General features: G+C 38.5%; 2 protein-coding genes across 3 annotated transcripts; one reads left to right on the top strand and one right to left on the bottom strand.

Moving 5' to 3' along the window:
* Window positions 1-2,184: 2,184 nt before the first annotated feature.
* LOC141398872 (tRNA (34-2'-O)-methyltransferase regulator WDR6) lies at window positions 2,185-5,806 on the top strand. The gene is made up of 3 exons (XM_073976617.1): window positions 2,185-2,287; window positions 2,345-3,088; window positions 3,442-5,806. Exons 1-3 carry the CDS (start codon window positions 2,209-2,211, stop codon window positions 5,649-5,651), a joined length of 3,033 nt encoding a protein of 1,010 aa, XP_073832718.1. The 5' UTR covers window positions 2,185-2,208; the 3' UTR covers window positions 5,652-5,806.
* A 417-nt stretch (window positions 5,807-6,223) lies between these two features.
* LOC141398873 (ADP-ribosylation factor-like protein 2-binding protein) lies at window positions 6,224-14,501 on the bottom strand. 2 transcript variants are annotated; one of them, XM_073976618.1, is made up of 5 exons: window positions 8,978-14,501; window positions 8,824-8,912; window positions 8,541-8,751; window positions 6,612-6,933; window positions 6,224-6,550 (listed from the first exon to the last, which is right to left on the bottom strand). In XM_073976618.1, exons 4-5 carry the CDS (start codon window positions 6,917-6,919, stop codon window positions 6,376-6,378), a joined length of 483 nt encoding a protein of 160 aa, XP_073832719.1. In that variant the 5' UTR covers window positions 6,920-6,933; window positions 8,541-8,751; window positions 8,824-8,912; window positions 8,978-14,501; the 3' UTR covers window positions 6,224-6,375. The 2 variants fall into 2 exon arrangements, with proteins under 2 accessions (XP_073832719.1, XP_073832720.1); XM_073976619.1 differs by having other exon boundaries at window positions 8,573-8,751.
* Between the last annotated feature and the right edge of the window lie 119 nt (window positions 14,502-14,620).

Genomic DNA, 14,620 nt, shown 5'->3' with positions numbered 1-14,620 from the left:
TCATCGAATACCAATGGGCCTTCCTATAGAAGTTCAAGCCTTATAAGAGAAGGCCAATGCCAATTGTCCTTCTTATAAAAGACAAATTGGACTTCTCATACAAGACCTATAGAACTTCCCATTGAAGACCAAAAGGACTTCTCATTGAATACTAATAGATCTTCCCATCGAAGACCATAGGTCTTATTAGAGAAGAGCTGTAGATCTTCTCATAGAAGACCAATTGTTCTTCTCATAGAACACCAATATGTCTTATCATAGAAGACCAACAGGTCTTCTCATATAAGACCAATAGGTATTTGTTAGAAGACAAATAGTTCTTCTGATGAAAGACCAATAGGTATTTTTATTGAAGACCAGTAGGTCTTCTCATTGAATAAATAGGTCTTTTCATATATTAATAGGTCTTCTCATAGAAGATCAACAGGTCTTCTCATACAATACCAATAGGTGTTCTTATGGAAGACCAATAAGTTTTCTCATAGAAGACCAATGGATCTTCGAGTTGAAGGCCTCTCGTATAGAACCGACAAGTCTTTTCATTGAAGACCTAAAGGTCTTCTCATTGAAGACCTATAGGACTTCTCATGGGAGACCAATAGGACTTCTCATATAAGACCAGTATGTCCTTTTAGGGAAGAAAAAATATCTTCTCAGCTAAACCTACCTCTGCAAAAATGTCATAGCAATGCCGTTGAACTCCACCGCGCCTTTTATTCAAAATTTTAAAACGCATTTTCTTCATTCAACTGCCACCGATTTACCGCAATAAAAGACTTATAAGGGTCATTATTATATGTCTTCTTTTCTTCTTTTTACTATAGGGTGGATTTGAAAACGCAAAATAAATCAATTTGGAGGCATTACAAGTATAATTTTTCACATTTTGAATGACCGGAACGCTGTACGCAAAATCCAAACTATTACCCCGTTTGCACTTAACCGGATTAAAAAAAATAATAATAAACCCACTGGGTTTTAATTCCATAGCGCATTTCACGGCAAAAATCTCTAATGCAAACGCCTTTTATGGCAAGAGAAGACTTATGATAGTGGCAACATAACCACATGCTGTGCCGCTGAATTCTGCCTCGACTAACATATTATGGAAATCCATTCTTGGAAAACGGATTTTCATCTTTAAACTGCAGAAAAATCAAGACACAATAAATAGTCATAAAAAGTAACTAATATTGTTTCTACTTACCCTTCTCAATGATCCTTTTTACTGGCAATATCACCACAACCTGTTGCCACCTGTTTCATATCATTTCTCTTGGTCGATGGTCAGACTAGCACGATTTCAACATGGCGACGTCAAGTTTATAGGCGAGGGGTATGAAGTAGTGAAACCCATGTACATGGTTTTCTGTGTTTGTTGTGTTGCCTCCTCTTGTTCTTCGTTGCAAGATTTTTTCTTGAATTTTCTTTCATTTTTATTTTCTCAAGCAAACGTTAACAACAAAACAAACATAAATATATTTAATAAAAACATTTAATAAATGAAATAGTGAAAATTTAACTATTAATATTAATTTAATTATTAATGTTAATTATTTTGTGTTGTTTTTGGTTTATTTATGTCTTTTTTTTGTTCTTATTGGTATGAGATACACAACAAACGCGAATGGTAAAATAAAGAGGACACGCAAAGATCTTAAATTTCACGTTAACGTGTGTGGACATTAACGAAATTTGAAAAGAAACTTTAACGAAATTGGTTTCAAGAAACCTTACTAGTCTGACCATCGACTTGGCCTTAATTGCCAAATTTCACCACTTCACTTCTTACAATTAATTGCATGGACTCAATGTCACAATCAATGGAACACATAAAAAAACAAAAGTTTTTTAATCCTTGGTAAATTTGTCCGACGCCACAACCGCCACAACTTTTTTAATTGTAGTCTCTGTTCGTCTCTGTTCTCCCTCTCTCTATCCGTGTTTTTTAACTTTTATAATGCATTTCACTCACTTTCCTTGCGAAATTAATGGTAAATTATTCGTTATAAACATTTTATATGAGTAAATTTAATTGTATTTAATAATTCTTTAAATTGCGTTGATTAACGGCTCTCGTGAGTATCAGCTGTTTTGCCCTACACGGACAGTGATGTAAAAAAGTGTAGTAGTCGTTATCTTGTTCACATGTGTTGTTGATTTTGATAATAGCAACAACAAAACAACAGCACTACACACAAACACGTTATGATGGGTGGTAAAGTGATTGAAACATTGACCGATTCCATCGCAATTGAAATCCTCAATGAAAATGCCATAATTACCGGTAAGTGGACATTTATTAGCAAAAATGAAAAGATTCTAAATCACTTTATCTCCATAGGCAAGGGAGATGAACTGCATTTATTTACAAAGAGGCAAGAAAATGACGAAGACAATAAAGTACTGTGGCAAGAAGAAATTTTGGATATCAAATTAACAAATAAAGTCCATGGAATACATAAAAACAATGATGGATCACTGCTGGTCTATGGAGAAAAGGAGTTTGTGCTACTCAACACCTTTTACAGTGATGGAAAGTTGCACTTCTCCGAGTTCTTTCGGGCTACACTAAGTGATTGGATTAGCTGTGGATGTTTTCTCCAAGAACCCAATGAAGTCATTTTGCTTACTGCCCACAGCATCATTTTACGTTTTGATTATGATGTTGCACAGCAGTTATGTGTGCTAAGAGAACGCATATCCTGTAGCGACAAATCTACATTATATTGTGCTCATCTATATGGTACAAGATGGAATGATTTGGTGGTATTTTCGGGTAATGCATTTGGTGAACTTTTAATATGGCAGCCCGTCGTAAATGAAGAGAACCATGAAATACCGAGTAAGCCCAAACATTCGCCTTTGATACATCGTATTTCGGCCCATAATGGAGTGATATTTTCCATTGATTATGATCATGATTCCAAACAGCTGATTACCACAAGTGATGATCGTGCTGTGAAATGGTGGAAAGTGACGTTAGGTGGGGGCGAAAAAGAGGAATTTTTGCTTTCAAGTCTGAAACCTGTGGCAAGTGGTTATGGTCATGTCGCCAGAGTGTTCAAGGGAAGGATAATTAAAGATGGTAAGTTGAAGGGGAAGTAGTATGTATTGATGACATTTTAAAAAATGCCAATAAACAACCGAAGACGGAAGACGTGGTTGAGATGCATATGAGGACAGTAGACGTAGATTTCTGACTAGAATTTCTCTGTTAAGAGCATCCGAACAGGATTTCTCAAAGGGTTTTACCGCAACAAAAAGGACAAAGGTATTTTAATGGTTTCTTGGAGACAACGAAAAGGATGGATTTTTTATCATTTAGAATGAAACGAAGAGGACTCAATATGGACTTTAAACTTGGAACCAAACGAAAGCTACCTGTGGAACCTCTTGGAACGGTTTTGATAATTAAAATTCTTTTTTTCCTCATTCCAGGCTCAAATATTTATGCCCTAAGTGTGGGTGAGGATTCCTATTTCTGTTTGTGGAGAAACAATGGCGAGTTACTATTCAAACGTCGTCAGCAGTTTGGTGCCACCATTTGGAATTTCATATACAATGCAGACAACAAAACCATTTACACCTTGGGTTCCATTGGAAATATGGTGGCCTATGATTTAAGCCTGGAATTGGAAAAGATACAATCAGCCACAGAAGACATGCATTTATTACCCGAAGTATCAACAGACAGACCTTCAGAATATATAGCCAAAGTGAAATTCCTTAAAGACCAACACATTTTGGGCATAACGAATGAAAATCGTTTGATGCGGATGTTATACCAAAGGAATGGATATGGAGTAATGGGAACATGGGAGGAATTGGAAGTGGGCCTTAACTTTAAATGCACTGTTATGGAAGTGTGCGGAAATCGTGTGGCCATTTGTGGTTTTAAACGTTTGCTTTTGCTGCAATGGCAGGAGGATAAATCAACATTTGAGGTTATCGTGGATCAACAGCTGTTAGAGGGTGTTATTCGGGCCTTTGTCTTCTTTGGTCCCAATGATTATTTGATATGCGATGATAAGGACAATTGCCTGCTGCAACTGGAAAAGGGGGAGCACCAGCGATCATTGCTATTAGCCAAGTGTAAAGAGCCTTGGCTTACAACGGCTTTATTACTCCACCAAGGAGGATATTTGCTCATCAGCAATCGTTTGGGTAATCTGTTGTTGTATAAATTGAATGACAACCAAACGAGTTATGATTTGTGTGACACCCTGAAACATCCCCATGGTAATTTGGGAGCTACTCAGCTACAAATTGTTAAGGAACGTGAAGAAAATGTCTTGGTAAGGTCTTGTGGCCATGATGGCGCTATCAAGCTATATAATATAGACTGTAAAGAAGCCACAATTACCAGTTGTTCTCGAGAAATTGTCCAGGTGTCATGGATAGAATACATCATACCAAATTGGCATGGAAATCATGAGCTATTTTTGGGTTTCAATGACAATCATTTTGCGGTATGGACCAGGGAATATGATTTCCTGCTGCAGCTATCCTGTGGTGGTGGTCATCGTTGTTGGCATTATGTTATAAACCCCAACAATCACCAGATTTCTTTGGTTTTCATCAAAAACAAGAGAGTTAGATTTTATCAACTGTCACTACTCAACAAAGGCCTGACTTGCCTACCTCCAGCCAAAAAATGGCACATTGCACCTTGTAATATAATGGATATCCTTACAGTGAATAAAGTACCCATTGCTGTTTCTGCAGGAGATGATAATCTGATTAAAATCCACACCATTACCAATCAAGGTTTAGAGCAATGTCAAGAGTTACACTGCCATATATCGAATATTCGGGCCCTTAAATTACAACCCTTCAATACAGAGGAATTTCTTATTTTTTCCGGAGGTGGTAGGGCACAATTGTGTGTGAATAAAATAAACATCAGGGACAATTTCCACATACAAGAACTGCTGAACTATACTGTAAAACCGGAGGAACAAAACAGCAATAGCAACAGTAACAAAACCGACTACAATTTTGATCCGGAAACACGCCTTATGTCCTTGGATGTTAAGCAACTCGGTAATCAAGAATATCAAATATTCATTGGTTGTTCAGATGGCTACATAAGAAGTCTACATCTGCAATTAAATCCCCATCCACAAATAACTCTAACCTCACAATATTTCTATAAGAAATGTCTACTACAAATTAGATATCTTAAGGAATATGATTATCTTGTGGCTGCTGCGACCGATGGTTATTTACGTTTCTTTGATTCAAAATTGACAAATTGCCTTCATGAAATCCAGCATCATTCCAGTGGTATTAATGGACTGTCTCTAACATTTGATGTACAACAAAAAACTCTGCAAATACTTTCTGGTGGCGATGATCAGGCAATCAGTTTAAGTTTATTGAATTTATCTCAAAACTTTAAATGTTTAAGTAAATTCTCTAATCCCTCCTTACACACGGCTCAAGTTTGTGCCTCGGCAATTTCCTCGGATGGTCGTTATGGCTATACAAGTGGTGTGGATCAAATGCTTTATAAGTTAGATTTGCAAACTGGGGAAGTTGTTGATAAATTCCACTCCTGTGTTGCTGATATAAAGGGTGTGTGTCTTGTGAATGATTTGTACCTTTTGTATGGCTGTGGCATGCAATTAATTAAGCTTAGAAATTAGTTATTGTTACCAAATAAATTTTGTGTACATTTTTTTAAATAAATAAATGTTTTATATGTACCTATCCTCAAATCATGTTGAAAGATTCCATGGATTTTTATAGAAGAACTTTATCAATTAATAGTAAAATATGATAGAATTTTCCAAAAACAAAACGGTGTATTATTTTTGCCTTATTAAGAGGTACATTGAAAAATTAGGAGTCTACCGAAGTCGCACACATCATCCTACCATTATGCTACGTTTCACGGGTGGTTAAGTAAATCGGGTATGTTCTGAGACACATTTCACCTCTCACTTCACGCCTCAAGCATTTTGTCCACCCCATTTACTCCTATTTTATGCGAATTTCTTAGGGCTAAGATTCATTAGGGTATTTAAAAAGAAGAGTACACTATAGTCCGTCCATAAAATACTCAAAAAATAAGCGAAAATGGGGTGAACACAATGCTTGTGGAGTGAAGTGTGTCCCAGAACATACCCGTATAGTTGGGCTATATGTCTGCAAGGTGTGTCAATCATTTTGCATTTTGGGTATTCCTGCACAAGAAGTGATCTGATACAGCGCATGGTTTCTATTAAATTTCCGAATTGAATATTACTCGGTCATGTATTTTAATAAGTCAATTATGTACGCCAAGAATTAAAGAAATATTGCACAAGAACCAATTTACATAAAATTTTACACAAATAAAACATGTATATATTGCCCGCCGGTCGCTTATCATCTCAACGGTGTTATGAGTATGTCAAAATCCAAATGTGGCACTTGACCCTCCTTTTTACTGCGATAATCCAACATTAAATCCTTGAATGTCTGAAAATCGCTAAATGAATGCAGCAATTCGAAGATTTCCGATTCCCCAAAGCCATACGGATCCCCGTGGGTGTCATATGAACTAGAAAAAAATACACAAACTTTTTATTGCAATGGTTGTTTCACATATTTCTTTCTCTTACCTCAATTCCTCCACAAATTTCCCAATATCAAAATTCTCCATACGCTTTTGCAATTCCTGCATAATATAATTTTCAAATTTATTACTATACTCTTCAAAAATGTCCATATATTCCAATTTATTTTCTTCTGTCGCTTCAAAACGATGCCAATGTTGTTCTAAGAAGTCTTCTTGCATTTGATGGAATTCATCACAGAGTACAATGTCTTCTATGTGACCAATAACTTCATCGAAAAATTCACTACCACTTGTTATGCCAATAATATCAATGATGGTGGTGGGGCTGGTATCTTCTTGAGGGGAATCCATTTGAATTTTATTATCTAAATTTTTTAAGTTATATTTTATTTATTTAATTTTTTTCTAGTTAATAATTACTAAGGACTTATATTGATTATTTTGTAAACAATTAAAATTATTTGACAACATAGAATTTGAATGGTTGCCCGGGTAACAGCTTCTAGAGTTATTGGAAAAGTGGTTGGACTTCCGTATCGTTTGCAAATGTGTGAAGTACTATGTTTCTTGACGCCGTAGTACTTAACAACTGCGAAGCTACGTGTTTTAAAGCGTCAAAAATACGCATTTTTGAACGCAATGTTACGTGACCTTGGGTGCACTGAAGGACGCGTCGCCGTTGGTCCATAGCTAGCTCTGTCACCACTCAGGGAGGGTCCCAACCCTTTTTCCCAGCGCCAAGGCCCGTTCAATAATTTTCAAAAGTCATCATCAAAACACTACTACTCTACCAAATGCTTATCCAACAGAGTGGGAGGACTGTCCTAATGCCCTCCGAGCCGCCCTCCCAACCGTAGTCACCCGTGCATTTCACCGCCAGTGACCCCTTAAACCCGCCCTTACCACATCACCACCACATCTTACCTTCCCTTCCGTTTACTCTCTCCGATTATTCCATATCAATTAAAAACCTACTTTTCAAATCATAATAGTTTATTATCTAGTAAAAACAATGTCGAACAACGTATCTTATATTAACATAACCTAGGCATGCAATAAAATTAAACAAAGAAAAAAAATAATAATACTATACTTTTATGTCTTTCACTTATGGCCTACAGATTCCAGCTGTACACAAACTGGTATATTGAATTCCTTTTGAGGATAAAAAAAAATCGAACGGTCTGGTGACCTTATATTTCTGAACCTCTAATCGCGGGTAATACGCTGTATTCAAAATACAAATTAAAAAAAATGATTATTCTGAAGGTTTATGTCGTTAAATTATCTTCACAAATAAACGATTTACATACATGTATATTAAAGCCTTTCCAACTTTGATTGTTTTCGCATAAACTTAATTATCATCAATACTTCATTAACCTAAATACATCATAACCTAACTTCCCAAGAGGCAATCAAATATGCAAAATTGTCAATATGCGTTGGCCTGCGTCACAATGCGTTGGTATACGTTACTGATGTTCTGCTTCATAACCTATATGACTCTACGACTTCTGATGATTATCAAATTTCTCACAAACACTCTTACACAGTCCTGAAGGAGCTCCCTAAAGACACAAGTACATGCACATAAATTTCTGAATAATCACCGGGCTTAGAATATCATATAAGAATGGTCAAATCCTGCGCGGTCTAGATCAAATTATCGCCGTTAATTTTGATACCTCTAAGGATCACAAACAATTACAAAAAAAAAAATATCCAATAAAATAAATACGAAAAAAAACATACACTAACATATACTTAAAACAAAATCCTCAGCATGTACACTGGTAATAGTTAAAGGTAAGTCAATTTTTAAATTGTAATAGAATGATTGTCTTGTTCAACAAGTTTTTTTTTTTGTTGTCTTTTAAGCAAAGATTTCTCATCAAAGTACTCCAATATATGAGGCTGCCGGTTACGTTTTATTTGGCTACCATGGAATCACTTAAACTACTTGACTGACCTTTTTAAATCCTTTAGACTGTTCGGGCTTACTTTTACATCAAAAGGAATTAATAACAGGAATGGCTTGGTCCCCGTTCTGAAACGTCACGGCCACGCAGATTACGTAATCGATGGCCAGGGAATTACGCAACCTGCCCCACTGCACTTCAGTCTCTTTCTCGGTATAAAATTTGGTATCAATATCTGACCTTTTTACTTTCGGAGCCAATCTAATTTCATTAAAAAAAATTAAAACAAACTATCACCATCAATTCACTGGGGCTTAATAGTGCTTAACTTGCCTTTTATCCTCATCTGCAGAATATATTTAATATACAACAGCCAGCCGTAGTTGATTCACTATTTCTATTGCCAATAATGAAACCGCCACCTTTAATTATAATCAACGCGTTTTATTATAGCACTTAATAAACCTTTACTAATTCTTCCACTCACTTGTTAAGGTATGTTAATTTTACTTGTGTTAAAAAAATAACTTTGAAAAAAATTTTCTTTACATTAAGTGTTTGGAGTAACCACAAATGTCTTTGTATATTAATCTGGACTTTAACACCGAACATTAAGTTTCCAAATGACTTTATACAAGTCACGTATGCATCGATGAGCCCTAGAAAATTCTTTCTTATTTATTACATACATTCCGTAATTTATAACTTGAGCAATTTCTCATCAAAATTTAAAAAATAAGATCCTACTCTTACTTCATAATGAAGTTCATACGCATTTCCGTTTTGTCTTCTAAGAGAATTCTGGGCACTTATATGCCAAATTCCCTCTTTTAAATTTTGAGGTGATTTCTACACTAACAAACAGTGAGGCCCAACAACAACGTAGTGGCAACTACTTTTAGTACACATTTGACAACAACAGCTGACCATCTGTCAACAATAGTTTTGCCGGCTCTCGTGTATAGAGCAAAAACATTATTTATACTTTTATTTACTTTTAATTATTCTATGCTAATCAATTTTCTTTCTTTTTCAGATCCCTCATCACTATGGTCAGCATGTACAATGGCAACCGGGGAATATACTGTGGAAACTTTCTCCAATAAATGTTTTCCACCCCACAGCACAAGGTTGTCATTGTATATGTCCACAGACGTCGAAAATTTACCAAGCTTTTCTGGGTTTGGGGAGAGTTACTGGCCACAAATATCATTAAAACTCTCCTCACCCATGGCTGTACCACAAAAGACCACCCCAACGACTTGTTTGTGCCACCAACCGCACAAAATACTCTACGCCAACAGAAAAATCAAGAAAAACATCTTTTTATTTACATGTGGATACGGCTGTTGCACCTTAGCACGTGAACAGCCGCTTCGGTGTATCCACAAGCTCCCCTAGCTTCCCCATCATGGCATTAAATTGGAAGCTAGGGTATTAAGGTGGGCTGGAGGCCGCCACGTAGGCGTTTAGGCCTCATTTCATGTTGGGGCTACGCGTAATTTTTTTTTCGGCCGCAGGGGCGGACTCTGGTTTGCAAGGGCCCGCAACAGCAAGTAAAAAAGCAAACATGTATAATGTATGAGTGTGCGACTGAGATGAAATTTTGTGTTATTGATGTCAAGTAAGTAAGCAAAATGTGCCTCATCGAAATAATGGTTTTAGACCCTAAGTGTGTTTGGACGAAATTCGTTTCAGACAGTTTGGAGTCGATTTAGCAATGTCCGTCCGTCTGGCTGGTGCGCACGATAACTCTCGAACGGACATTAGTAATATTTTGACTAAACTTAGGCTAAGTTCGAAAATGGGCCATATCGGTCCACTCCTTCGGATACCTCCCGCACAAAAGTTCGAAAATGTTCGAAAAATTTGTGCGAAAGTTAACTCTTGAAGGAAGCAACCATCGTAAAATTTCTACCAGAGCTAAATGAGGTTCCAATATGGACTCAATCGGTCCACTCCTTCGGGTACCTTCCACACAAAATTTCGAAATAGTTCAGTTTAGGACCTGGCCTCGAATCGCTTTGATTTTTGTTGTAGGAAGTTGTATTAAATGTCCTCTATACGACGGTACAAGTTTCATCAGGGGCAAACCCATACTTCCTGAGCAAATAGCCTGAAAGTTACAAAAACACCTATGACACACCGTGTGTAGTTGTTGGAGCACAAGATAATTCTCGAACTGATCTGCCGATTCGGTCCAAAATGTGGTCTTCGTAATATTTTGTGCAAACATAGTTTAAGTTCGAAGATAAGCCTTCAGGTACCTGCCCCACAAAATCTCAAAAATGCTCGGAAAATTGTTGGGAGTGACCGATTTGGTGCATACTTTACACATCCTAATATATCTACCACATATAGATCAGGTTCGAATATGGACTATATTTTCCACTCCTTTGGGTACCTCCCACACAAAATTTCGGAAAAGTTCACTTTAAGACCTTCTCTCCAATCACTTTGATTTTTGTTGATGCAACTTGCATTGACTGACCCCCGTCACGATGGTACAACATTTTTCAGGGGCAAGTATATACTTCTTGAGAAAATAGCCCGAAAGTTGTAAAAGTCCCTATGGCACCATGTGTAGTGGCTGGAGCGCACTATAACACTCGAACTGGTCAACCGAATTGTTCAATCCCACTGCAGCGGGTTCTTTCGTACCGGATTGACCCCATACCATAGTGTTTCGGCCAGCGGCTGCCAACCCAGCATCAAACCTGTGCTTCACGTAGGCTTCTATGCTGCTACAACAACAACAACAACCGAATTGTTCCGAAATTTGGCCTTCGTCATATTTTGTCCAAACGTAGTTTCAGTTCGAAGATGGGCAATACATGTCCACAACTAAAATGGCCCAATGGTCCACTCCTTAAGGTACCTCCCCTGCAAAAGTTAAACATTTTTGTTTAAGTGCAGTTTATTGTCTGTTCGAAGATCCTTTGGAAATGTATGCCGATGCTATTCGTTGTGGTCCTGTTTACAGCGATGTTATGTTTTCCGTGGACAAGTCCTCGCTTCTTAGCATACGATGACCCCCTGAAATGACCAGTGGGTGCGATATCTATCGAAACGATATGACTACAAAATAAGATCCACTTTCATAATGGACTATGCCGGCCAATTCTTTTAAGTATGTCCTCCGCAACACTTCTAATCCACATTTTTGTCGGCAAGTTCAAATGTCCAAAAAGTGCTACAAAATTCTGAAAAGGCCCTAAATGCATTCGATCTGTCCGTAAATGAAAGTTCCAATTCACATAGGCTGAGGGTATACATATCTCTGTCGGCAAAGCCAACTGATAAGAAAATGTATAGGACATTGCATCTATTAGAAGAATTTTGAGGGACAAGTCGAATCCATTGGAATTGCTATCTGCACCGTAACTCATGTTGGAAATATCTGTACAATTAGTAAATTATTTTAGGTTTAAGGTGTATTTTCGATTGCCAAATGATGCCGTAGTTTACATTGTGGAAACCTTAAAGGATGACTTTTAAAAATGTGCGCTGCTTGAGATTTTTTGCTGAGGGAAGTTTCCAAAAGTCCCATGGCAATGATTACAACAATTGCATGGCTCAATCTACACCGTCGAACGTATTGAAGGAAGTTGTCCACTTAATAGATGACAAATTGTGCCATAATTGTATCGTTTTGAAGTTGACGGAGGAGGAAATGAGACAAAATAAAAATCATTTTTATTCAAAAACGAAATTCCCTGATGTAGTCGGCTGTATAGATGCAACACATGTGCGCATTGGATTTGCACTCAATTTATCAATTAATATTTTAAACTGTTTTGTTCTTATTTTCTCCATATTTTTGATACATAAAATTTATTAATGATTAGACAGCGGAATTTTATGCAACCCCTATTTTTCCTATTTTTGGTCCGATTCATGTCAAATTTTGGGGCTGGGAATATTTTTGGCTTCTGATTAAAATGTAATCAAAACATATGACATATGCAAAATTATCAATCCCACGGCAGCGGGTTCTTTCGTACCGAATTGGCCCGGAACAACACAAAATCATCGTTCCGGCCAGCGGCTGCCACCTCTGTGTACATGTGTTTGTATTTGTTTCGTTTTTCTGTGCTGGGAGCAGCATATCCCGGAATGCCTGCTCCGAATTCACTTGGTCCGTGCCGGGACGGAGGAAAACCCAGGACCAATATATCTGTGCTCAGTTTGTCACATCCGCATCTTCACCCACATCCAACCTTCGGTGAGATGCAATAGATGTCAGGAGTGGGTGCATCTAAGGGGTTGCTCTAGACTTGTCCACGTGAGGGACTACGACAGGGACTAAGTTGCTGCATGCTGCGTGAACACAGTCCCCAGTGAGTCATCGTCTGACTACGAAACTCCCCCGCAGTCCCCTCGACAACAACCGCACACGCAGCCTTTCACACCAGCCGTTGTTGTCCCAATCCCAGAGAATGCATCTTTTTTGCAATTTAATTGCAATGGACTCCGAGGTAAGATCGAGGAATTAGTAGATTTCATGAGTCGGAGGAATATCAAGGTCGCTGCTGTACAAGAATCCAAGCTCAACAACAACTGTAGCTTACAACGTTGTGATGGTTACAACGTGCTAAGGAAGGATCGCACCAGAAGTGGGGGTGGGGGATTAGCTTTCCTATTACACCTGTCTGTCCAATACAGACCTATCTCGCTTGAGCCTGTGTAATGACCCATACATGGAATGTATGGGGGTAGCATTCGGGCATTCGGCCCTCGGAAACGACCAGAGAGGTACAGCACTGGCTGAGCAGATTGACAGCTCTACGTTTTGCACGGTGTGAAGGCGGAAGTCGCCGAACTCGTTTCCGCCACACCATGGCTGGAGCGATGAATAACTTTGTTTTTTTTATTCTTTTATTTTTTTTTTGTTATTGCTTTATTGTTTTTTATTTTTCTTAATATTGTTATTTTTTTTTTTTTTTTTGAATTTCCACTATAAAAATGAATTACCAACATAACATCTTTTTTTTTTTATTCATAACCTGGTTCCCGTTCTGAGTAAACCACCCTCGCCACGATTTTTCCCTGCCTGACCGAGTGGCCCTCATTGTTGTTTACGCCAAAAATTCATCAAAACAACATACCGTTAGGCCACAGTGCGATCGCCAAAAATATCATAACAAGTAGCAACAACGCACATGCGTTAAGGGATCGATGCTGCTGATGGACGAAAACAAGTAGCAACAACGCACATGTGTAAAGGCATCGATGCTGGTGATGGACGAAAACAACAAGCAACAACATACATGCGTAAGGGCATTGATGGGCAACTAGTAGGTAAACAACTAGCAACAACGACCATGCGTTAGGGAATCTAATGCATAGAGTGAGAATACCTAAGAACGGACAACATAATGGTGTTGTTGCTAGTTTTAGATGAGTGATGTTATTAACGACACTATAAAAGGGAGTTGATGACGCTTAAAGGGGACAGTTCAAGAAAGTCATTAGTGCGACCCACACGTGCCGTGTCAACAAGGAACCCCACAAGAGATTCTGAAGAACCTGGTGAGTAGAGTGCTAAATAAAAGGAAACGGTGTTAACCAAGGGAGCAGACGTGTTCTGAGCAGTGCGTTTCAGTGTTCCATCCGCCGGTTCAGACAGTGTTCGGGATTAGTTATCGCAGCCCTCGCGTCTTCAACCTGTATAAGCGTGTAGCGTTTTCCGATTATCTCAGCCCTCGTGTTTTCGCCCACGATAAGCGTGTTTCGTTTGCCGCTTATCGCAGTCCTCGCGTTTTTGCCCCGGATTAGCGTGTTTCGTTCGCCGCTTATCGCAGTCCTTGCGTTTTCACCCCTGATAAGCGTGTTTCGTTCGCCGCTTATCGCAGCCTTCGCGTTTTCGCCCCGGATAAGCGTGTTTCGTTCGCCGCTTATCGCAGCCTTCGCGTTTTCGTCCCGGATAAGCGTGTTTCGTTTGCCGCTTATCCCAGTCTTCGTGCTTTCGCCCAAGATAAGCGTGTTCCGTTCGCCGCTTATCGCAGTCCGTGCGTTTCACCCCTGATAAGCGTGTTTCGTTCGCCGCTTATCGCAGCCTTCGCGTTTTCGTCCTGGATAAGCGTGTTTCGTTTGCCGCTTATCCCAGTCTTCGTGCTTCCACCCAGGA

This window comes from Musca autumnalis, unplaced genomic scaffold, assembly GCF_047663935.1.
Source record: "Musca autumnalis isolate F117 unplaced genomic scaffold, ASM4766393v1 scaffold_3, whole genome shotgun sequence".
NCBI classification, from domain to species: domain Eukaryota; kingdom Metazoa; phylum Arthropoda; class Insecta; order Diptera; family Muscidae; genus Musca; species Musca autumnalis.
Note: the sequence above shows the minus strand (reverse complement) of the source record. Positions and strands in the feature narration are given on the sequence as shown.

Coding starts and splice junctions, on each gene's coding strand:
- LOC141398872 (XM_073976617.1), top strand. CDS start 2,209: ATGATGGGTGGTAAAGTGATTGAAACATTGACCGATTCCATCGCAATT. Junction 2,288..2,344: donor TGAAAATGCCATAATTACCG/GTAAGTGGACAT, acceptor TTATCTCCATAG/GCAAGGGAGATGAACTGCAT. Junction 3,089..3,441: donor GGGAAGGATAATTAAAGATG/GTAAGTTGAAGG, acceptor TCCTCATTCCAG/GCTCAAATATTTATGCCCTA.
- LOC141398873 (XM_073976618.1), bottom strand. CDS start 6,919: ATGGATTCCCCTCAAGAAGATACCAGCCCCACCACCATCATTGATATT. Junction 6,551..6,611: donor AAATTTGTGGAGGAATTGAG/GTAAGAGAAAGA, acceptor ATTTTTTTCTAG/TTCATATGACACCCACGGGG.